Source organism: Gouania willdenowi, chromosome 9 (assembly GCF_900634775.1).
Source record: "Gouania willdenowi chromosome 9, fGouWil2.1, whole genome shotgun sequence".
Lineage (NCBI taxonomy): Eukaryota > Metazoa > Chordata > Actinopteri > Blenniiformes > Gobiesocidae > Gouania > Gouania willdenowi.
This window is the reverse complement of record NC_041052.1, coordinates 37,613,153-37,635,688: the sequence shown is the minus strand read 5'-3', so window position 1 is coordinate 37,635,688 and position 22,536 is coordinate 37,613,153. Positions and strand designations below refer to the sequence as shown.

The following is a 22,536-nucleotide window of genomic DNA, read 5'->3' as shown; positions in this document are numbered from 1 at the left end:
GCTGCAAGGGTCAACTGTAGCACAACATTTTAATGTATGTATATTTGTATGTAATGATGTATGTGCATAAGGTAATAGTCTTATTGTAAACAGTGGGATTTTGCAGCAGAAGTAGTAACTGGTTTAAATAAAAACCAGTAAAAACTGTGGTATGTTAATGCCTTAAAGCATATAGGTAACATCAATTATCATCTCTTTATATTCCCGAATAAAGCTTATGAGCTTGTGACTAAAGTATTACCCAAAGTCGAAGCATCTTCCACTTTTGTAGATTTAACAGAGCTGCAGTTTTTGGGAGCAGCTAGAAAGTTAAAAACACCATGTTGATCCTGCATGTCAATATGAACCTTTATGAAGAAAAAAAAATTAGAAAACATTATTGTTTAAAAATTCATCATAAAATGGCTCGATAGATTTACACAACTCAGAGATTTCTTCAAACCTGAGCTGGAACGTTCCCATCATTGTGCAGCACCAGTGCTATGGTTTTGCTGAATCCCGTCAAGACTCTTCCAAACTGAAGCATTGGGCATCCTTCATTGCTTCTCAGCGCTGGACGTACCACACAAACACTAGGCAGAATGCCGTTTCCCGTCAAGGTAAAGTCCAGCACCTTGTTCTTGGAGGTGGGTGTCAGTCTGGTTCCAGCCATAGAAGAAGATGTGTACAACCGTTCAGGAAAATAAGACATGTAAAAGTCAATCTTGGGAAGTGATTAAAGCATCAGTATTTTTCACTAACACCCAAAGACTCTTCACTTCAAACAACAAACTCTCAAGTTGTCAGTTCAGAAACAAAGATGCTTCTGAAGTGAAAGTTTTCACTTATTTACAGAGAACTTTAAGCATATTACCACCTCGTTTTGGGGTGGTAATATGCACAATATGATTGAAAGACAACACTAAGTAAATGACTTTACCTGCTGGACCCTTTGATAGCTGCCTCAAACACAGCACTGTATAGCTGCATGGATTGTGGTGTGAAGGTGACTACAGCAAAAGCATGAGACTGAGGGGGGATGGTCATCGTTGTGGTCGACAGATGAAAACCCTCCACATTTTGTGAACCCTGTAAGAAAATAAATCTTACTACAGTAGTGTAGAACACAACTTTTTGGTGCGAGTTCTATAAAATTTGACTTATATCTTTGTATATTCACTGCAGAGTTTTAAAGGTCTTACCTTTGATCCAACAGCTCGAATAGCCATGTGAAGCCCACACAAGATCTTGCTGGTATTGGTGAGTTTAAAGCGGGCTTGGGCCTCATGACCCACCAACACGTTGTTAAAGACAAACTCGTTCTCATCTCGAATGTAAATTCCTTCAGCGTTGAGGAACTGTTTGGATGAAAGCTGGCTTCTGTTGTGGCACAGATAGTGCTCCTTGAGGATTGAGGCCATGTCTAAATCTATACCTAAAAGATGGATAGGAGCAATAAATGTAACAGTTTCAAGTTATTTTTTTTTACCAAGAAGTAACTATCAACATGTAGGCAAAAAGTTCTGACTTAACCTGGTCTGGATTATTAAAAATAATGGGACTCATCCTTCTCGTACCTGGTTTGCAGACCTCAGCTAGAAGTCTGTAGGGAATGCCATCCGGATGGTCAGAGGGGTCGCGGCCACTGATGTCTATGAGCAAACCTTGGTTCCAGCTGCCTAGCTGTTCGGCAACACAGTCCACCTGCACATGTTGCTGAGACCCTGGTTGCAGGATCCCTGAGACGGGAGCCACAGCGAACACCCCCGTATTGAGGCGATTCTGGGGGAAAAAAGTTGAAGAGCAAAACAAGATGAAAAACTATACAATTCATCAAATTTATCATCAAATAATAAACCAATCACAACATACCAAAGTAAACCAAAAGACTTAAAGCTCATTAACTTCATTGAGGAAATGTTTTCGTGACAATCTCTTTCCAATATGTAATATACTGTATATATAAATGTGCAATATTGGCACGTTATCGGGATCGGCCGATATGGCTTTAAAATTAAGTTTTGGACACCGACCATTCAATATAAATAACTGATAGAAAACCAGGCTCTGATTTCTTAATCAACCCATAGACATCATATACATAGACGCCTCATCACCCGTGGAAAGGCGTGACTAAACTGCAGAAGTGCTTGTAAATCAAAGGAGGTAAGAGGCACGCAATAATCTCAAAGTAGAATTATTCACTGAATTTCCAAATGTTTTACATCATATATGGTTGTGAAAAAGAATGCTTGGATCTTGTAAAAATGCTGTTTTTATCTCTCAAATACAACATCCAAGAATGTAGTAACTGTTTTAAGTAGAATAGGATGCAAGTATATTGGGGGGGTTTTTCCGCAAAAACAATTTTAATCTCTAAATATGACATGTTTTACACAATGACGTAAGTATTTACTTTTTTTTATTTTGTACAACGAATGATTACTGATGTTACATCATTTCCAGCTTTGTCTTTTGTCTGCATTTGCCAGCAATGATACAAGGTATGCAGAATAATTATTTATGTTAATTACACTATAGAAACTAGATGATATCTGCAGTTTGGTGTGGAGGCAAAAAAATATCGGTTATCGGCCAAATGAGTTGGAAAATATTGGCATATATGATATGGCGCAAAAATCCAATATCATGCATCCCTAGTATTATAATAAAACGAATAAATGATAAAACATTTTAAATCATTTGTTTCTCATTGAGGTAGATACGCTAACTACAGCAACAATGAAATGATGAAATTATATAAAGTATAAAACAGCTGGTGAGCAGTTTGTGATGAAGTTCAACCATTTTTCCTGTGTCATGGAGGAAACATGTATGACACAATCCTTGCAATCAGCACTCCTCACCTGTACAGAACCCATGTCTTGCTGGGTGGACTCTCGCCTTCCTTTGCCGGTTGAACCGGTTCGCCTCCCTGAAAGACTGTCTCTACGGATCAATTTACCAGCACCCCTGAACAAAGACAGAATGTGGTTACGTGTGTTCAAGTTGTTCTTTTATTACTATAGCAGTTTTTGTGTGAGTAGTGAGTAAACTATCAGGTAAAACTGATAAAATTGAGTAAATTGTCTTTTTTTTTCTCTTTTTCATAAAAAAATACAAAAAAATAAATAGGAATTCATTACACTTTGAATTGTGAATTTTGTGTTAATGCATTTGTACCCTGATTTTTCGGTAAGGTTTTGGTCCGACGGCATGCGGAAGATGGTGAAATGGTTCTCAAAGTCTCCGGTGTTTTTGATGATGAAGCTTTGGCTTTTCTTTGAGCCAAAGGCCAGGGTACCAAAATCCATGTCACGTGAGGGTGTGATATCATATCTGCACGGTGGATAATCAAAATTTGCGTAACCAATAAATACTGTGCGTACATCAAATCCAGTCATACAGGAAAGAAATTGTATATTTTTGCAAATAAAAGACAAAACTAAATCAAGATTTGACCTGGAGAAAACAGACTTGAGTGAAACCCTGATTTCTGGAGTAGCAACGACTTCTCCCTTTCCATGCTTAGGGTCGATGACCTGCAAGAGATTGATTCTATTAGTATCAAGAATGGATCTCTTAATCATTTACACACAACCTTTATTCAATGCTGTCACTGTCAATTAGATTCAAATTGTCAGAGTTGTTGTTCAGTTGCAGGTAAAAATGTAATTTGATAAGCAACATTACACTTTTAAGAGACAACTCAAAACTTAGTTATACAACAATCACACCTGTAGCCACTAATGGGGAATGTACTTGTCTGAAGCCACTCATTTATATAGATCTTAAATGTTGCAAATAGTAGTACTAAAGCTATGACTGTTGCGTTTGGTAACAAAAGTAATACTTTAAAGCTCTGCTTAAAATGTGTGTGAGGAAAGTTTATGAGAATCAACATGATAATAAAAATAATAACATGTCAGGAATATTACAGGCATAGTCACGCACACACCTTGCAGTATAGGATAGGCTGGTCATCTATAGAGACTTCTCTAACAGGCTTGCAGATGATGAGTACTGGTGTGGGATTCTCTCGAGGTAGTAAAGTACCAGACTGAGGAGATACTGAGAACATAGAGTCCAGTTCTGCTTGGCTTGAGTCTGTCCCCGCAAATGCCATCCTTTTAAAACCAGAGCAAAGTCAATTATCGCATTTGAGTATAATAAAGCAGCGAACAAATATAAAGCTTTGATTGAACTCACTTGAAGTCGATGGCATATTTTCCCTGGTTTTTAATCTTAAGAGGCAGATTGACCTCGTCAAACACTTTGATGGTTCCAAAGTCATGGAACCAATCTGTAAAAGACAGAAATGTGTTGTTCATTATGTGTCAGACTTTTCATTTGTGGACATACAGTAGTTACTTCATATCAGATGGAAATAAAAAAAAAAGAAATATTGCCTCGTAGAACATAAGGAAGCTGAACATAAAAAATAAGATGCGGTTGACTTTACCTGGTTTTAGCACCAGCTTAATATCGTAGGCTTCTGCAGTGACCTGAATGCTTTCTGTTTGCACAACTCCCAAAATCTTCCCCACATCAGACACCTGAAAAAAGTACATGATGACAAAAACAGATTAAGGTAGTATTTGCAACTACTTGAATTAAGTCTATATTCTGTATATCTTCTCATGTATTGTTTTGTTTAGTTTTTTAATTTGAGAACCAGAAAGTTTTTAGTAACATCTGTCTACCTCAAGACGTAGATCTTTCTTGATGGAGAGCTGCTTCTTGGACATGAAGTATACATTCAATGCCAAAGAAGAGTATGGTGGGATGACGCCCTGATCTTCAGGCACAATGAACTCATCACCCAGCTCCTCCACACCCTGCAGTCTCCAGGATACCGGGAGAGCAGTTTTATTAGCCAGAGCCAAGCTGCGACTGTCCTTCCTACGCGTGTGTTTCATTGAGAAAAGGACAAAGTAGAAGTATGTAACTTGTTACTGTATACAGAAAGAGGAAGTTCATATTATTTATGTGTTACATAACAGCTTCATACCTGTGCAGCAAAATTCGGTCAAAATGCAGCTGCTTGTTCTCCAGCACCAACTCTGGCCGGACACCCCAGCAGGAAACGCAGATGATCACAACCTCAGGATTGTCCTTTACACGGCAAACTATGCTGTCTATCTTTTGTCCCACTTGAGTTGGATAAGCCATGACTGTCAACTCCTACCACGAAAGAAGAAAGATCACACATGATATATAGTCTTCTCATTTCAAATCAGTTCAAGTTAGTCTTTGAGTACCTTTTCCTCGTTAGGTTTAAGAGTCATTGTTGGAGGGTCCAACAAATACGTAGAGGCTTTAGTGTCGTGCTGAAAGCAAAACTCGACTTCAGCCTCCAGGTGAGAGTTGTTATGAATGACCAGTTTTTCTGAGTTCTCGGGGTACTGGCTTTCCTTGTATCTAGAAGAAAACATATTCATATGTGTGAATACAAAAGGAAAAACTGACAGAAGCATGACACACTTTGAACTGCCATTCACTCACCGGTCTCTGCTCTTACTGCAGAGCAAAGGGCCGAACTCAAAAACACTAGATTTGATGACATAAGCCTTCTCAAGTCCGTTTGTTTGTGCGACTTTCTTACTGTGAACAAAAATTGTTCTGTGGAAACAAGACATAAAGATAACAATAATAAATTGTGTTAAATTAAATTCATATAAATCTCTATAAGGTAACTAAGAGGGCAGACATACTTATAGTCTTCACAGATCGATGGATAGGTGCTAATTCCCCTGCAGGGGAGGTGGTACTGTTTTTGAGTCCCCAATAGCTCAAAGTTGAAGATCTGTTCAAAAGTCCCTGGTGACTCTGAGTAGAACCAAATCCCCAGAGTTACTTCACCACCAGCAGGCACAATCCAGCGAAACTTTGTCACTCTACAAGTGAAAAACAATAGCATTTATCAGCAACAAATTAAAAACAAAAAAAAAACAAAAACAATGAATCAATTTTGCAAAGTAGAGAATTTCCATGCCTTTGTTTGCCTGTCAGCTCCAAGGGTTGTAGATCTTCATCAATGACTTCAGACTCCATGCAAAACTCATCCAGTTCCTTTAACTTTGTCTTGCTAGAGGATTTTTTCTTTCCCATTTGACTTTTACTGTCCCTTTTTTCCTTGTCCCTTTTGCTGCTGGCTATGGAACTTTTAGAGGCAGCTCCTGTCTGCCTCTCCTTCATCGAAAAAAGTTGTGAATTTAGAGTTTTGTACAGTATAGTCCAAGGCATTTTGAAACATTTATTTATACTTCCATATGTCCTACATACAGTATACATATTCTAATGACCTTTTCTGGTGAAGCTTGTACTTCCTCGTTTATCTCTTCTGCCTGTTTTTTCTGCTCTGGTAGGATAAAGGTGAAACAGCTTTGTTCAATCCTAGCTTGTTCTCTGTTTTTTGGGAAAGGAACAATAGAGAACGTGATGGGAGCCAGACCCAGTAGGTCACTAGGTCGCTGTCCCAAATCATTCAGCACCTAAGAAAAAAGAAAAACCATTTAGGAATAGTATAGAAAAATATCTTCATACTCTTAGCTACGTTGATAGGTAGAAAAAGATAAGATAAATAACATTTATGTACCAAACAAAAACAAAAAAGAAACTACCAGTAAAACTTTTGTCTTACTTCGTTCTTTAGAGGTAGTGCGTGAGATTTTAGGAGCTGCTGGAAACTCAGGGATTTGTTTTCCTCTACATTCAGCACAATAAAGGGAACAAGATCTGGTGGAGACACCTCTTCATCTGGGATTACAATTTGACTGGACGATGGAGACATGGTTTTTCTGTTGCCTTTCTTACTCTTTTTACCGCTCGGGGACTGTACACAAAAAGACAACAGAGCTTAGTTTCAGCAGTGAAATCTCTGAACGTTTTGTAACACGATGCTACATGGATCAAAAAGATCATTTTGAATTACTTTATTAATCCCAGGGGGAAATTTGGGTTTTTACACATAGGCCTGAATCACACACATGCACAAACAGGACCTGTGGACATTAATGGAGAGAGGTCAGAGTGGGGCTGCTTTTACTATGAAGGGAGAACACCAGAGCAGTGTTGGGGTTCGGTTCCTTGTTCAAGGGCAACTCAGCAGTTCTCATTAAGAGCCCTGGCACCTCTCCAGCTACCAGAGCAACTTTGGTATTTCAAGGTTTGCACCGGGACTTCAACCGGCAACCCTCCGAATCCCAAACGATGTCCCTACGAACTGAGATACTGCCGCAATTGACTGGGGTCAATTATAATTGTAATTGCATAATTGGTAATTAATTACAATGAAGGTGCAATTATAATTGCAATTGTAATTGAAAAAATCTATTGCTGTTTTAATCATAATTAAACTGTAATTGGGTTCAGATAATTGACTTTGCAATTGTAACTGGCAAGGAAATTCTATAAAAACTACAATTACAATTTAAGTAATTAACCATGTTACAGTTCTGTGGCTTACACGTAAGTAATTATTAAAATGTGTTTCAGATCACGTTTTCCCTCTACCTATCACTTCTCTTGAGGATCATTTTACCATTTTTGACACAAATAAGGCAAGGCAAGGCAACTTTATTTGTATAGCGCATTTCATACTCAAGGCAACTGCAATGTGCTTTACATGATAAAACATTCAATTGTTTAAAATCAATAAGAACATTTAAAATCATCAGTAAAATCAATTAAAATCATCAGTAAAATCAATTAAAATTATCAGTAAAATCATCATTACATCAACAACATGACTAAAAATCTCTCTCTCATTCATATGCAGTAGAGAAAAAAAGTGCCTTTAACTTTGATTTAAAAATGTTCACATTGGATGCTGACTTCAGCTCTGCTGGCAGTTTGTTCCACTTTTTTGTGTTGTGTTGTGTTGTGTTAAGAGAGAGGTCATTTAGGTTAGAGAGGGACCGGAGAGGGTCCCATTCCTCTCTCAAACACTCCCTCTATGTCTGCTTCTTCCCTTGTGCGTTTGCTCCTGTACTCCTTCTGGCTTTTGTCTTGCAGGTCCGTGGGATCCTCAGTGTGGAGTTACAGAGTCTCAACAACTCTGTCTCCACCCTTTCCTCTGCACACACCCAACACAGCATAACGTGGATGGCTGTTCATCATAGGAATGGGATCCACACAAGGTTCCTGCTGCTTTACAGAAGGTTTTCCTTGCCGCCATGATGAATTCATGTTGGGTGTGGGATACATATGTATGTGTATATACGTATATATGCATATGTGTGTATCCATAAAATGAAGAGTCCGTCCTTAAGACTGCTCTACTGTAAAGTGTCTTGAGATACCATTGGATATGATTTGGCGCTATACAAATAAAGATTGATTGATTGATTGATTTATTGGTTCTTTGCAGCATAACAACTAAAATCAGCATCACCATGTTTACTGTGAGCTCTGGTCTCCACTATCTGACCTGTGTCCATAGATCTGAGAGACCTGCTGGGTTCATACCTGACTAACATGTCACTGATGTATTCTGGACCAAACCCATTCACAGATTTATACACCAGCAGCAGAACTTTAAAGTCTATTCTGAGGCTGACTGGGAGCCAGTGTAAAGACTTTAAAACTGGAGTAATGTGTTCTGATCTCTTTGTTCTGGTTCAGACCCGAGCTGCAGCATTTTGAACCAGCTGTAGCTGTTTGATGCTCTTTTGGGGGATTCCTGTCAGAAGACCATTACAATAGTCCAGTCTGCTGGAGATAAAAGCATGGACCAGTTTCTCCTGATCTTTCTGAGTCATTAAACCTTTCACTCTGGAGATGTTCTTTAGGTGGTAGAAGCTGTTTTTGTGATAGATTTGATCTGACTGCTGAATGTAAGATCTGAGTCAATCAGAACACCAAGGTTTTTGACTTGGTCTTTAGCTTTTAAAGATCCAGACTCAAGATAATTGCTGAAAATAAAGCTCAGACGGCCACACAAAAAAGATTAATACCAATATTTTTCATCGATTAGGAAGCTTAACAAGGTAACCATGAGATGAAAAACTAATTGGATGATAGAAAATACTTTTTTGTGTACTTTACAACTGATTTAAGGCATGGATCAAACTGACCCGTTATTATAAGAGATGCTAACAGAAAGCTAACACATGGATAATTGAAGACGTAATTGTAAATTAAAAATGTAATTGACCCCAATGCTGTTAATTATGCAAAGTGCACTGATAATTTTGGCCACCATTGTAAATCAATGATAGAATACAACTGGCTCACCTGTTTTTTTGTAGGTATAACATCTGTGCTGGGCGAAGCGGCTTCCGTGGAGATAGGAGGCATCAACAAGCCCTGGGAGCGGTCCCAATACTGCAGGATATGCTTCACCTGAGCCAGGTTCTTCTCATATTTAGCGAACTCACGCTGCAAATCATCAACATCCTGCTGGGAAGGAAAAATAAACCAGAAAAATTCAAATAGTGCTCATTAGTCAACAGCATGTTCCTTAGAGGCACACAGTGGACTTTTTGACCTGAAGAGTTGACCCATATGAGTTATTTTAAATGATTCCTCAGACCATTATACAGCGCTTGACAGTATCAATGTTCTGAGCGGAGCTTCCCTCTTGAAATACCGACTATGTAAGTTTGGAGGAGACGGACCGTCTTTCATCAGGTCATGTGACCTGGTGAATGCCTGGAGAATGTTTCACTTTACGGCAGTCACGTGACCACAGGCTCGGATATATATAGTTCCCATGTGACGTGGCACCATTGCTGTGGGCAGTTGAAACGAGTCAGCCTCTTTTTACAGCCAAAAGAGCACAATATGGTAGTTTCGTGTTGGGTTAATGGTGCACTAACTGCCGCGATAGTTCAGTTAAAAGTGGATTCTTTAGTAAGGGAAGTCAGCAAGTCAGCCCCGCTTCGCACCCCAGCCCTTAGAGCCAATCCTTTTCTCGAAGTTACAAGTCAACTACTGCCTGCATACACAATCAAATGACAAGGGAGGGTGGCCCGACTGACTGTTTGTTGATTTGTGTGACAGTGCTGCGACTCTTGTGGCCACTAGGGGTGTTTGCGTGAAAGTTACAGGTCTAGCGCCCCTAGTGGCCAAAGGTTACACGGTGTGCCTTTATATTTCAACGTCATGACTAAATTTCTTGTACAGATCAATACACACGCAAAACAGATCAATGGCTCACATTTTCAGAGATTTCCTCTCCACCATGGTGAACATTCAGCTCCATGTTTTCCTTACTATCATTCTCCAAACCAGTTTGGAATAGGTTCATCTCTGTGTCCTCGCTTGGTGTCTTTCTCTCTGTGGTTTCTGTAGTCTGCGATCAAGAAAAGAAACATATTTATTCACAAAAAGCACATAAACAGATAAACAAAAATATGTCTGTATGATATGTACAGTGGCTTCAAATATATGGAGTAACCGAAGAAGAAATGGACAAACATATTATTTCATTATTTCATATTATGTCAAAATAAAAGATAAAACAAGCCTTTTCACACTCTCGGAAATCTCGCTCTCCTTCAGTTCTCGCGCGAGAGTTCAATGGTCAAGAGGGATATACTCGCCTTGACTGACAGAGATTTAGATCATTTTTATCGTTAGAGCATCGATTCATTGAAAGATTTTTTTTGCGGAAACGTGGTATTGGTCTCCAAGACAGTAATGCCGAGTTAGCTGATAAAGCTAATGCTGCACACAAGCTGAAGATTCAGTTTTTCCTGGCTTTTTAAACAGTGACCAATCAGCTGATCAGTGTGGTTTCAGTTTAGTGTCCATATGTGCACTTTGTTCAAATGTGTAAAATAATCATGGACCTGGTTAGTTTATGGTGTACTTCGTGAATTTAGCTTTTCAAAGTGAAAACTCATAATGTCCTTTTCACACTCGGAAATCTCGCTTGACCCATCAATAATAATTATACATTTTATTTACAAGCACTTTTCAAAATCTCAAAGACACTTTACAGTTGTTAAAACAATTACACAAATTAAAAAAAAGCAACTAACAATAATAAAGGTAAATACAGAAAAAAATGCATAACAATCATAAGTTAAAAGCTTGGGAGAAGGAGTGTGGAAGCAGAGGAATTCTTTGATAGTGCTTCTCTCATCGGTTTTACAAAAGTGCTCGGATATGTGCATCATTCCCAGGTAGAGTCTGAATTCTGTATAATCTGTGTGGAAGCGAGGGGACTGCCTTGCTTCAATACTGCTGCAGCTGCTCCCATCGGTTTTTAAAAGTGCTCGGATCAGCCAAAAGGGGTTTTAGCGGAAATCCCTGAGTCTGAATATGTGTAATATCAATAGTATAAACACTATTCTCTGGAATAAAATTAAAAATGCTGTTAGTTTGGAAATATCAACAGAGTGAACAAGCTCGTTTACATTTATATCCCTCTCGACCTATGACTGTCTCTTTAACATTTGTGGTCGATTGAAAAATATTCAGTTTGAATACTAAATATAGTACCTAAATATAATTCAATGTTCATTCAATGGACATAATATGTATATATGCATTTGTTTTTAAAATGACAGACAGAACCTTATTGGTGACAGAGTTCCTTCGTCCATTCAGAGTTTCAGTTGAGTCTTTTTTCTTTGGTAATCCTTCTTTACTGTTCCTTTTTCCATGTTTTTTACTCTTTCTCTGTAAGTCTTCCTCTCTCAATCTCTTCATCTCAGCCTCTTCCATTTTTGCTGCTTCTTCCTTATTCCTCTTCTCAAGCTCCCTAACACAGACAAGTCACATTTATTCATTGAGGACATTAGAACATAGGTTCTAGATCTCAGCGTGCACATGGTTGATCAAACATGATGTCCGATTCTAGCTCTGGAGAGTTAATGCATGGCTCGACCAATGTTATTGATCTCCCAAATTAAACTAGTCGAGGTGTCATCATCTAGCTTTGAAAAAATGATAACAAGCCACTTATTACAATCAGTATCATTACACTTATTATTTTTGGTGATTTTACTCATTCTTAACTTACAGGATTCCTATTCACAAAAATGAATATATATATATATATATATATAAATGAAAGAAACCTGATTTAAAAGTGTCTTGACATCTAATGTAAAGGAAGGTTCAAGTTATGAGCTGCTATTAAAAAAAAAAAAAAAAAAATTCTGTGAAAGTTATTTTATTTGTGTTGCTGATTATACATCTCAAAATATTAGAATATCATGAAAATGTTCAATATTTTTTCTCACTCATTTCAGAAAGTCAAACCCATATATGATAAAGGCTCAAGACACAGAGTGAAATATTTCATTTTCCAGCAGGACTTGACACCTGCCCACACTGCCAAAGGTACCAAAAGCTGGTTCAATGACCATGGTGTTACTGTGCTTGATTGGCCAGCAAACTGGCCTGACCTGAACCCCACAGAGAATCTGTGGGCTATTGTCAAGAGGAAGGTCAGATGACCTGAAGGCTGCTATCAAGGCAACCAGGCCCATTACGCCTGAGCAGCACCACAGGTTGATCACCTCCATGCCACGCCGCATTGATGCAGTCATTCATGCAAAAGGAGGCCCAACCAAGTATTGAGTGCATAGAAATGAACATACTTTTGCCGAGACATTGAATATTGGGTTTTCATTATCTGTAAGCCATAATCATCAACATTTCAAGAACTAAAGGATTGAAATATTTCACTGTGTCATGAGCCTATATCATACTGTATATGGGTTTGACTTTCTGAGATGAGTGACCAAAAATATTAAACTTTTTCATGATATTCTAATTTATTTAGATGTACCTGTGTGACTATCATCAAAACTGTGAATAAGAGCACCTGAGTAATAACTTTTCTTGCCTACATGGATAAAAAAAACTGATAGCACAAGCAAAAATCAAACTTGTTTACAAACATTGGACACATTAAAAAGGTATTTTAAGGGGGAAAAAATCAGCTAATTTTATATGATAGTTAGGAATAGGACAAATCTTTGAAGAAAGACTTTCCCCTGTCACTACCTGAGTTTCTCCTGCTTGAGTTTTTTCCCTTGGACAATTCTTTGCTTCTTCTCTTCTGGGAGATCATCCAATATCTCTTCATCAAAATCATTTAGTGACTCATCGTCGCTCCCGTCAGCACTTGCCTTCCTCAGAGCCTCTGAAATGCAGACAGCGACATATTCAGTGCCTTCATTCCTCGTGAGATGAAACGCCAACCTGTTTCTATTTGTCCACTCAGTAGAAGACAAATAACATTTGTGTGCTTTTTTTTACCTTCTGCCTCTCTCCGGGCACATTCGCGTGTCTTCGCTGCTGCATACGAGTCCGATATGTTTACTACGTAGATGTGTTTGCGCTGCTTCAGAGCCTTGAGAACAACTTGCAAAGTGGCTGATGGGGATTGAGTGTAGACTGACTCCAGGCCGTTAATCACAAGCCCACAGTAACAGTCGCTTGACTTTTTAATGGGATAAAAAAGGACAAGGAAAAAAAAAAATGAGACAAAGACGCAAATAGTGAAAACACCAAACTCTAGGCCACAGACTCAGACTAGTATAGACAGTTTTTATCATTTATATTTTGTATTTTATTTTATATAACTGAAAAATGTATCATCTATGCTGGACAATTTACCTCACTCTTTCCTATGTGCAATATGTGCATTCAACTATTTATTGATTTATCATTTTGTAGAGTATACTGTACCTCTGTTCTTTCCTTGTTTTGGCACCTTCTACTGTTATACTGTCTTGGCTGATTTGTTGTTTGTAATTTTTTCAATCTGACTCTGGAACATGCATAAGAATTCCATTCTACGTGTTCTTTTTAACTTGTGCATATGGCAATGAATTCTATTCTATTCTATTCTATTTTGTTTTCAGCAGAATTCTTTGGTCATTTAAGTAAATACGATGCTTTTCTAGTTATTTCACCTGAAATCTCTCTGCCAGGATGTCGACCATTATCTGTTCCAATAACAGACCTTGTAGTGAGGTCAAATCTCCACCCTGAAGTGCATCCAATGTGAGGGGGGAAAACAAATGTGTAAATACATTTATCTTTGGGGTTGTTGTTGTTTTTTTTCTTCTTTTCAACAAATGAAAAATTGGAAAAGTATTGGCAAAAAAAGTATTGAAAATGATGTACCAAAAACGAGGCAATGGTCTTGGTACTGGTGTCCAGATGGGCCTCAGGATTGTTTTTGTTGTGTTTTGCAGGAGTTTCCTCTGAATCAAATGACGCCTGAGCTGGATTTGGATCAGGATGTTTTGAAGACTCTACAGTTGTTTGGTCTGTGGCATCTTCCACAGGTTGAGCTAGAACAACATAACATGCATCATAAAACAAATGTGCAATTTACTTATTTGCATAGGAACCCTACGCATAGCTTTCTATCTATTTATATCTGCAACTTATCTTTTTTTTAAATACTACTTACCTTATGTGAATACTTGCTATGGTTTTTTATCCTGTTTTACTGATAACTGATTACTTATCTGTATAGAAATCTTACCCAGCTTTTTCTCTTAATATCTATTTATATCTGCACCATATCTTTATTTATTTATTTTTAAATACTACTTACCTTATGTAAATACTTGCTGCTGTTTATTCCGTTTTTATCCTGCTATAATGCAACAAAATCTTGTTCTTATCTGTACTGTAAAGGTCAAGTTTGAATGACAATAAAGAATGTCTAAGTCTAAGTTTAAGTCTAAGTCTAGAAGGAGGTGTGTTTGTGTCGTAAGGTAGTAGTTCTTACCTGATTCCTCAGTGGTTTTCTTAGCATACTCTTCAACAGCTTGCTGAAAAACCTGTTTAGCTTCCAGGCTAACAGGTGAGAGACCATTTAGAAGAGCATCTGAAACCACTGAATCGATACTCAGATCCACTACATCGTAGAGAAGAGCCAGATCGGCGACTGTGCTGCTCTTGTCTGGAAAGAAAAAGGTTAAATGGATGTTTCGTGTTTGATTCCATGATTCCAAAACAGGACCTGCTCTGTCTTACCTGTTTGTGGCGCTCCGTACACAATGATTGCAATGCCTTTGGAATTACGAGCAGCCGAACCCTCAGGAGACAAATCCAAACCCATGTGGATTGCCGTCGCGCTCCACACCGGGGTGGGATCTGATTCTACCCATCTCTCACCGTTTGTCTGTCTGGTCAACTTTGAAACAACTGATTGTATAAAAAAAAACATGTTTTCACCTAAAGTAAATTATTATCATGCACTATTCTGCATCTAAAAAGTGCATCTTTACAGTTCTCAGTCGCTTTTGAACCCGTGGTGGTCATTAGATTGGCATCATTTTGTTTTGGTTGTTTTTCTTCCTGTTTGTCTGTTTTTTCCTCACTTTCATCCTCTGCAGACAATACAAAGCAGACTTTTAATGACACACATAAGATATTATATATACTGCCACTAGATAATGTAGCTACCATCATCTTTTTGCTGGGAGGAAATGTCCTTGTAGTAGTTGTGTAATTCTTTGGGAAGACCTTCACCAGGGATCCTGGGAGGAAGCAGCAGTTTGTTGTTTTCATCATAACCTGGCATCAGACGTAGGATCTGCATGAACAGCAGAAAGGAAAAAGTAAGGAACGATTACACCAAAGAGGATAAAAACAGAACAAAGAATGAAAGAAGAAGTGTCTCAAATTGGTATATTTTACAATCTAATTGACCTTTTCTTCCTCCAGGTATTGATTGTCAAATTCCAGGGAGTAAAACTCGATGGGAAAAGAGCAGGAGTTTCTGACTTTGATCTCAGCCATCACATCAGTGCTGAAAGGAAGGCAAGGCCCAAGCTCCAGTACCTCTGGACAGAACTCCAGATGTGGCTCCGCACCCTGACCCTGAGCTGTAATCCATACCTGCTGAGTGCTCTCTGCCACATTGACCAGTAGTCTCCTATTATAAGCACACTGAGCAAGATTCAAATGGTTAACAGTCATGTATCTATGGACCAATCTTATGTCTTTGCAAATCATTATTACAATAAATGCAATTGTGCAAAAGAAAAATATTTTTAAAGATGTGAGTTGTAGTTTTAATATATGGAAAGTTCCTACCTCCTCAATAGGGCTGAACGTAATTTGGATATTGACTTGTTCGCCCGGAGACAGCATGCCAGAGGAGGGAAACATTTCAAACACAGCTGGAGGTGGTCGCTGCTCTGCCAGCAACCTTTTACGCTCATAAAAAGGCAAGAATTTATCCACCTGTGGGGAAACCAGAAATTTGTTCAACATACCTTTGATAATGCCTAAATTTTCTATTGGAATTGCTTAAACAAGGGCAATTTAAAAAAAAAAAAGTTTTGATTTGATTATTGACTTTAAAAATGTAGAATATTAAAAATGTTACCTTTTTGAAAGGTTTCACTTCCTCAGCCATGTTCCACTGACATGGAAGAAGCCCGTGGTTAAACAGCTGTATTGTCCTCCTCTATTGAGACAATTTGAAATACAAAAGATTTTTGAAAGATGTGTATCACATCCCACTTAACAAAGAGCTCATTTTTGTGTCACATTTCTCATAAAAAGGATATTATATATTGATGCACTATGTTAGTCTCAATTACTGTAACTGTTCTTGCATATGCTATGCTCACTGTCTCGTGCTTCAATAAGGAACTACTACTTAATGGCAGATAATCAGCCAGGTGAGACACACAGGTGTGGGTGATGGAGGATGCCTGGCCTGGGGGGACGTTGGCTGTGTTTGAAATGGCATACTAACGTACTACTAAGTTTGATGTCATGATTAGTATGTAGTGTTTTCACATTAAATATTATAAAAAGATTGAGAACACAAAAAACAACCGGATGTATACTACATCAGGACACGGTGGGCACACTACTCATACGCAACCCTCCCATGATGCATTGCGAATGGAATATAAAATTGTCCTGGGACCAGCTTCAAGCTAAAAATCAAACCTCCCCCTTTCAAAACAAAAGCATCTCTTCTTGTCTTTCTTTTGTTTTTTTAACGCTTTTGTAAATAGGGCTCTTGTTGTGACGTTAACCCAGCCCTTCTCAAATAGTGGGGGGCCACCCTGGGCGGTACTTTAAACTGATTCTGATTCAGAAAATGTTTATAGTTTAAATAAGGATTTTTTTTTTTTTTTTTCAAACAAATTGATGCACTTTAAATCTTGATCTATATTTCTTTCTTATTTTGTTTTCTTTAATGTTAATAAGGATACAATGTTATGCAGAGGTGTACTTATACCACTTTTATAGATAAATTATACTATTTATAGGGGGGGAGTAACAGGAAATAATTGAGAAGCACTGAGTTAACCGGAAGTTTTTTCATTAGCTTAGCACAATAGTGGATCTCTGAAATTCTCCAAAATGTTGGCATGAAATGTGTTTCTGTGAGTTTTAAGGATCAAATGACCACATGTTGATATTCTTTTTGGTCACTTTTTTGCATAAAATGCTTTCATAACTTTCAAGGGTGACGAATCCACTGAGATATTTAGCCTCAGTGTGATTCTGGTTTTGAGCGCTGTAGGTTTGAAATATAATGCATTGGATTTTATATAGCGCTTTATCATAGACACTTAAAGCGCTTTACAGAATTAAGGCATTATTTTTTCATTCCACACTTAGTGGTGGCAAGCTACTGTCGTAGCCACAGCTGCCCTGGGGCAGACTGATGGAAGCGAGGCTGCCATAGTGCGCCATCAGTCCCTCCGACTTCCACAAACACTCACTTACACACTATATTCATACTAGGGAATGTGGGTGAAGTGTCTTCAAGGACACAATGACAGATACCACTGGAACTTGGAAGTATACTTCAGTGGGAACGGTCATCATCCTAATCATGCTAATAGTAAATAGTAGACTATATACTCATTGGGTTTTTAGTATATTGTACATTTCGAACACAGCCAGGGTTTCATTTGTATCATCCTGCTTCCCTTAATTTACCATCGGAGTAAATGTGTTCCTGCATTTAGTTTCCAAATGTGGTGGACGAGTAATCTTTACAGCATCTAATCTATCCTATTTTCTTCCCAATTAAAGTATATTAGGGTTCCTGCATCCAAAACCATTAACATAATGGACGGGAGTCTAACATTAGAATATACATTTCAGTTTGACACATTTTACTATTGCACAAGAGCAAGTACTGACCACCTTATGTACATTCAACTTTCTAGTTTGAATACAATGTCATTCAATGATCATGAAGTGTAAACTTGTGGGGTAAATTGTTTACCTGACACATCCCACATTGCACTGTTTCAAACTGTAGAAGGTCCACAGAAGCAGAGACAGCAGGCATCGTTACCACCGCAGACATCCGCAGCTGTACCGTTGGACCAGACATGATCTATAAAACCATAAAAAAAAATATGCTATAATTAGAAAGCCGGTAATCACAAGACAAAATATACTTATTTTTGAGTCAACATAATGAACAAAGTAAAGTTCAGAGATTTTATTGCACAAAAACCCTCAACCAGATTTGAACATAAACCATTAGTTGCAATAATTTAACATGGACACCTACTGAACACAGAGGGCTCATTTAACATCAGAGGGCACAAGCGAAAAGTGCAGATATCTGTTCATCTTTTGTCTAGCTAAGTCCAACCTTGCCCTTTAAAAATGCGGGGAGACAACTGTTTGACAGGATGGTGCCAGTTTGTTTGTTGTCCTGACAGTGGCAAACAACTTTTGAATGTATTTTGGGTTTTTGGCTATTGATTTTTCATTTGAGAATGGATGCATTATTAAACAGTTCCCATAGAAAGAGTATACTGATGCTTACACAGTTTTTTAATTTACAGTTGTTGGCACATGGCATGATGCTGCACTTCTCTTTATATGGCAGTAATTTCTCAATAATGTACTTGTGACTGAATTCAACCCACAACACTTCAAGTTATCAGCGTTAATAATCTTAACTGAATCAGTAACTTTTATTTATTGTTGCCCAGGGGTGGATTCACTAAAGGTTTAAGGGTGTTAAAATGTGTGCAAACATCACTCCACAGCTTAATAAGGGGTACAAAACCCCAGGGAATCAGGACTGCGTGTCTTCTGAGCATCACAATGCGCCCATAATCCATTTAGCGTGTTTCCCTCTGATGAATATGTAAAGTAGGCGGATCTCATAAGGGGCGCAAAAAATGGGAGGAGGAAATGCAAATAAATTAATGCAGTGGCGAAATGCAATTCATCAAACATAAAAGTGTTTGCGGTGATTGTTTTAGTACCGGAAAATAGTACAACTGACAGGCAGATACAAACACACACGCAGAGATCAGCTGCAGTGAATGTTGACACAAAACACAGCAGAGATGGAAAAAATGTCTTCAGTTAACCTTTCTAGTATAAGAAAATATCTTAAATAAAAAAAAAATTGTCAATATTAACGCCACTGAATTAGAAAATGCAGAGTAAAGAGTGTGTGAGGGAGAGAGAAATGGTAGACACCCGAGGCGGCGCGTATAGAGTCTGGTGTGGCTGCGGTGCAGAGAGTCGCTGTGCACGGAGCTCCATGGATGTTGCTCCGGACGCACCGCTCCAGTGAGCTCCTGTGTCTTTCTCTCCATGTTTTGACCGTAAAACTCTTTTGTCGCATTGATGTCAGGAACGTCGGGCCAGAATCAGCTGAGCGCTGCTCGGGTGCTCAGACCTGCAGGATGATGGTCAGTAGATCATCTTCAGATGGTGCTGATCCACTGATTGACAGACTCTGTTGCTGCATTAACTCAGATCAATGGCATCAACAGATCAATAGGACGGTTTCTGTTCAAATCTGCCTGTTTTTCATGGAATGATCAGAGCAAAGTTACAGGACCTGATGGAGTAGCCACATTAAATTAGGGGGAAAAAATATCATTAGATGTTAAAGTTGGGGTTTATTTTGTTTTCTACAATAATAAATGTTTGTTCGGCAGAAGCTGCATTTCCATTAACCTTGCAAATGCGCCACATCTAAATAGCGCAATAAAAACTGGTAAAGGAAAGACCCAAATTTAAAAAAAACACTCAAATATCGCATTGAAATGTTTGCAAAAGCCCATGGAAACACTTTTTCTGCAAATACACGTCACAGGACGTGACGTACCTGGTCACATGACCACTGCTCTCTGCGTAAACATGACGCGGTACATGTAGACAGAAGAGGAAACCCAGACATTTCTTAGCATTACACTTAAAAAACAATAAAGGAATACGGAGTGTTTTAAGGAGGTTTGGAGCGTCCGTCTTCCTGCGCCGAAGTCACGCAAGATAGATTTTACAGAAGTTGCGAGGCTACTGCCCAAAACAACGTTCAATGGAAACACGTTCAAAGCGCAATTATGCTTTGTCGACATTTAAAAAAATATTGATTTTATTTTGCAAAAATCTGTGATGGAAACCCAGCTAGAAAAGTCCACCCGACTCTGATTGAACTTCTTCAAATGTCATTTTGTGCTTCTGTGCACTCACCTTTCCATGTTGAACGAGCAAAATGTTCATTTAAATAGGGCGGACCCAATTACGTCTATACGCACAGCTATTAGTGCTGCAATGTTAGTGAATTCCCCACAGCAGGTGAAGAAACAATGTCACCAAAGGATATAGGGATGCACCTGGTTTACCACCCTTTATTTCAGATCTTAGTGAATCCGGCCCCCAGTGTCCAAACCCAGTCATCGAGGTCCAGGAAAACAAGTTTTAGATGTTTTTTGGTTTGTTAATGACAATGTATGTGTGCATCAAAACATTTGTTTCAGACTGCATACCTGTATCGCCATCACTGCACACACGTTACCCATATGTACATTTGGTCCTCGAGTATCCAATATCACAGTCAGAGTGTGTGTCTCTCCACAGGGCAGGTCTTTTACTCTTTCAAGTTCTGCCTTAAAGCCTTTTTAAACAAAAACAGAGCAAAAAACAAGGGTAAAACAATGTGTCGTATTCACGCAGACAGTAACAGTGATGTTACTGTGGAAATATGGCGCTGTCAATGGTATGGAAACCCAGTATGTAAATATGTAAATAAGACTTTGATGTGATGTGTTCATGCCTTTGTGTATTTTGTGTGGATTATTGCATTAAGATTGATATCTGGGTGTGAATACTATGAACAGCTACGTGACGGACTCTACTGCGCTATGGGACTAATGAACAACTGATTAAGGACAGGTGTGGGTGCTTTCGGAAAAGGGTAGAAAAGGCAGAGGAGAAACAGCAAAAGGAAAAAGGAACACGGACACAAAAAGGAGCCAAGGGATTACGTATAAACAGTCTTTCACCGGGACGGGCATCGGAAGGTTGCGGACGAGTGGGAACCCGGACAGACGGAAGGAAAGATCACCGTACAACGCGCATGACAGCTAAGTTGAAGGGACGTGCTCAACTTACCTGTGCGGGTGGGATCTTTACTGTAGTGGGTGGCAATCAGAGGGTGACTGTGTTGCTTCCCTGTCGCAGCCAGGAAGAGGATCACGGACTCGGTGGTGGACGGGCACCGCAGGGCTCGTCGCATTGAAGCTACAGAGCCGCGCTTGAGGGACAGCTCGAGTCGCTCGCTCCATCTGACGCAGCACGATCACTATACAGCCCGTGACCAGATAAGTTGAAGGAAAGAGTTCCGCTGATGTGTGTGTGTGTGTGATCTCCATGTGGGTGGCGATTAGAAAGTGACTCCGTGTGTTACTTCATTGCAGCCGACGAGAAGAGGACCGCAGACGGACTACGTATAGACTGGACTTCAGAGCAGCGCTGGAGTGACAGATCCATCTGGCTGCTCTACCTGGCGCAGCGCCCTCTGGTGGATGGTGGACTCGGACAACGTTAACCAAAAAAAGGGAATACATACGGGTTTGGATGGACCAAATGACCTTTTAAACTGTATTTGCTGTGGAACTCTTTTAGAACATTTTTTATCTTGGCCTCCTACCTATTTTTATTGTTAAAGAGAACACAAAATAAATGGTTTGCAAGGTAGCTGGACGTGACTCATTTTCTCTCAGTGGATAATTCATATGCTGGTGCAACAATTTAAAAATCTACACAAAAGAACCCACCCTCCGGTGTGACATATTTTGGCGCTGTCGACAGGACACCAGCTCCACTGATAGGAAATGGATTCAATTCCAGGTACTAGCATTCACCCACCAGCAGAGGGTAGCAATAGTCCAGCCATTATGGCCCAGTTTGTCATGCCATGGTTTATGGGGGCTGCATGGATCCCAAAATTTGATGGGAATAGAGTTAAATTTGGAGAATGGAGGGTTCAGGTGGAGGCCATGCTGAGGGCCCAAGGACTTAATGAACAACAGCAAGCAGACTTTTTGCTGGGCGCTCTAGAAGGGGATGCTAAGCGTGAATTACATCTTGTTGAACCTGCACGAAAGGACACTGGAGTGAAAGTATTGCAACAATTACAAACCCTGTATGCTAAACCAGCCATCAAGGCACAGTTGAGAGCGAGTTTCTTTAATTGTAAACAGCATACAGAAGAAAATGTGAGCGATTACATTCTAAGACTGAGAGAATCTTTTTCCAGATGGCAGGAGCGAGATGCAGATGGAACTGAGGATGGAGATGATTTCCTATTGGACCAACTCCTGGTTGGTCTAC

The 22,536-nt window shown here is 39.1% G+C and overlaps 1 protein-coding gene across 1 annotated transcript in view; it reads right to left on the bottom strand.

Annotated features, from left to right (window-relative positions):
• LOC114470115 (hydrocephalus-inducing protein homolog) overlaps positions 1 to 22,536 on the bottom strand; it is an 86,346-nt gene that overhangs the window by 17,352 nt on the left and 46,458 nt on the right. Inside the window, exons 32-66 of the mRNA XM_028458127.1 lie at positions 20,691 to 20,818; positions 18,170 to 18,283; positions 16,298 to 16,378; positions 16,003 to 16,152; positions 15,616 to 15,855; positions 15,370 to 15,499; positions 15,192 to 15,293; positions 14,938 to 15,108; positions 14,690 to 14,863; positions 14,074 to 14,243; positions 13,860 to 13,934; positions 13,201 to 13,384; positions 12,946 to 13,084; positions 11,506 to 11,692; positions 10,142 to 10,276; positions 9,217 to 9,381; positions 6,623 to 6,814; positions 6,285 to 6,473; positions 5,975 to 6,171; positions 5,694 to 5,876; positions 5,485 to 5,601; positions 5,241 to 5,400; positions 4,991 to 5,163; positions 4,683 to 4,881; positions 4,442 to 4,535; positions 4,189 to 4,282; positions 3,938 to 4,106; positions 3,442 to 3,521; positions 3,163 to 3,318; positions 2,847 to 2,952; positions 1,557 to 1,761; positions 1,182 to 1,414; positions 920 to 1,068; positions 443 to 638; positions 242 to 347 (exon numbers count right to left, since the gene is read on the bottom strand). Coding sequence (XP_028313928.1) covers positions 242 to 347; positions 443 to 638; positions 920 to 1,068; positions 1,182 to 1,414; positions 1,557 to 1,761; positions 2,847 to 2,952; positions 3,163 to 3,318; positions 3,442 to 3,521; positions 3,938 to 4,106; positions 4,189 to 4,282; positions 4,442 to 4,535; positions 4,683 to 4,881; positions 4,991 to 5,163; positions 5,241 to 5,400; positions 5,485 to 5,601; positions 5,694 to 5,876; positions 5,975 to 6,171; positions 6,285 to 6,473; positions 6,623 to 6,814; positions 9,217 to 9,381; positions 10,142 to 10,276; positions 11,506 to 11,692; positions 12,946 to 13,084; positions 13,201 to 13,384; positions 13,860 to 13,934; positions 14,074 to 14,243; positions 14,690 to 14,863; positions 14,938 to 15,108; positions 15,192 to 15,293; positions 15,370 to 15,499; positions 15,616 to 15,855; positions 16,003 to 16,152; positions 16,298 to 16,378; positions 18,170 to 18,283; positions 20,691 to 20,818 — 5,343 coding nt within the window. The remainder of the gene's footprint in view (positions 1 to 241; positions 348 to 442; positions 639 to 919; positions 1,069 to 1,181; positions 1,415 to 1,556; positions 1,762 to 2,846; positions 2,953 to 3,162; positions 3,319 to 3,441; positions 3,522 to 3,937; positions 4,107 to 4,188; positions 4,283 to 4,441; positions 4,536 to 4,682; positions 4,882 to 4,990; positions 5,164 to 5,240; positions 5,401 to 5,484; positions 5,602 to 5,693; positions 5,877 to 5,974; positions 6,172 to 6,284; positions 6,474 to 6,622; positions 6,815 to 9,216; positions 9,382 to 10,141; positions 10,277 to 11,505; positions 11,693 to 12,945; positions 13,085 to 13,200; positions 13,385 to 13,859; positions 13,935 to 14,073; positions 14,244 to 14,689; positions 14,864 to 14,937; positions 15,109 to 15,191; positions 15,294 to 15,369; positions 15,500 to 15,615; positions 15,856 to 16,002; positions 16,153 to 16,297; positions 16,379 to 18,169; positions 18,284 to 20,690; positions 20,819 to 22,536) is intronic.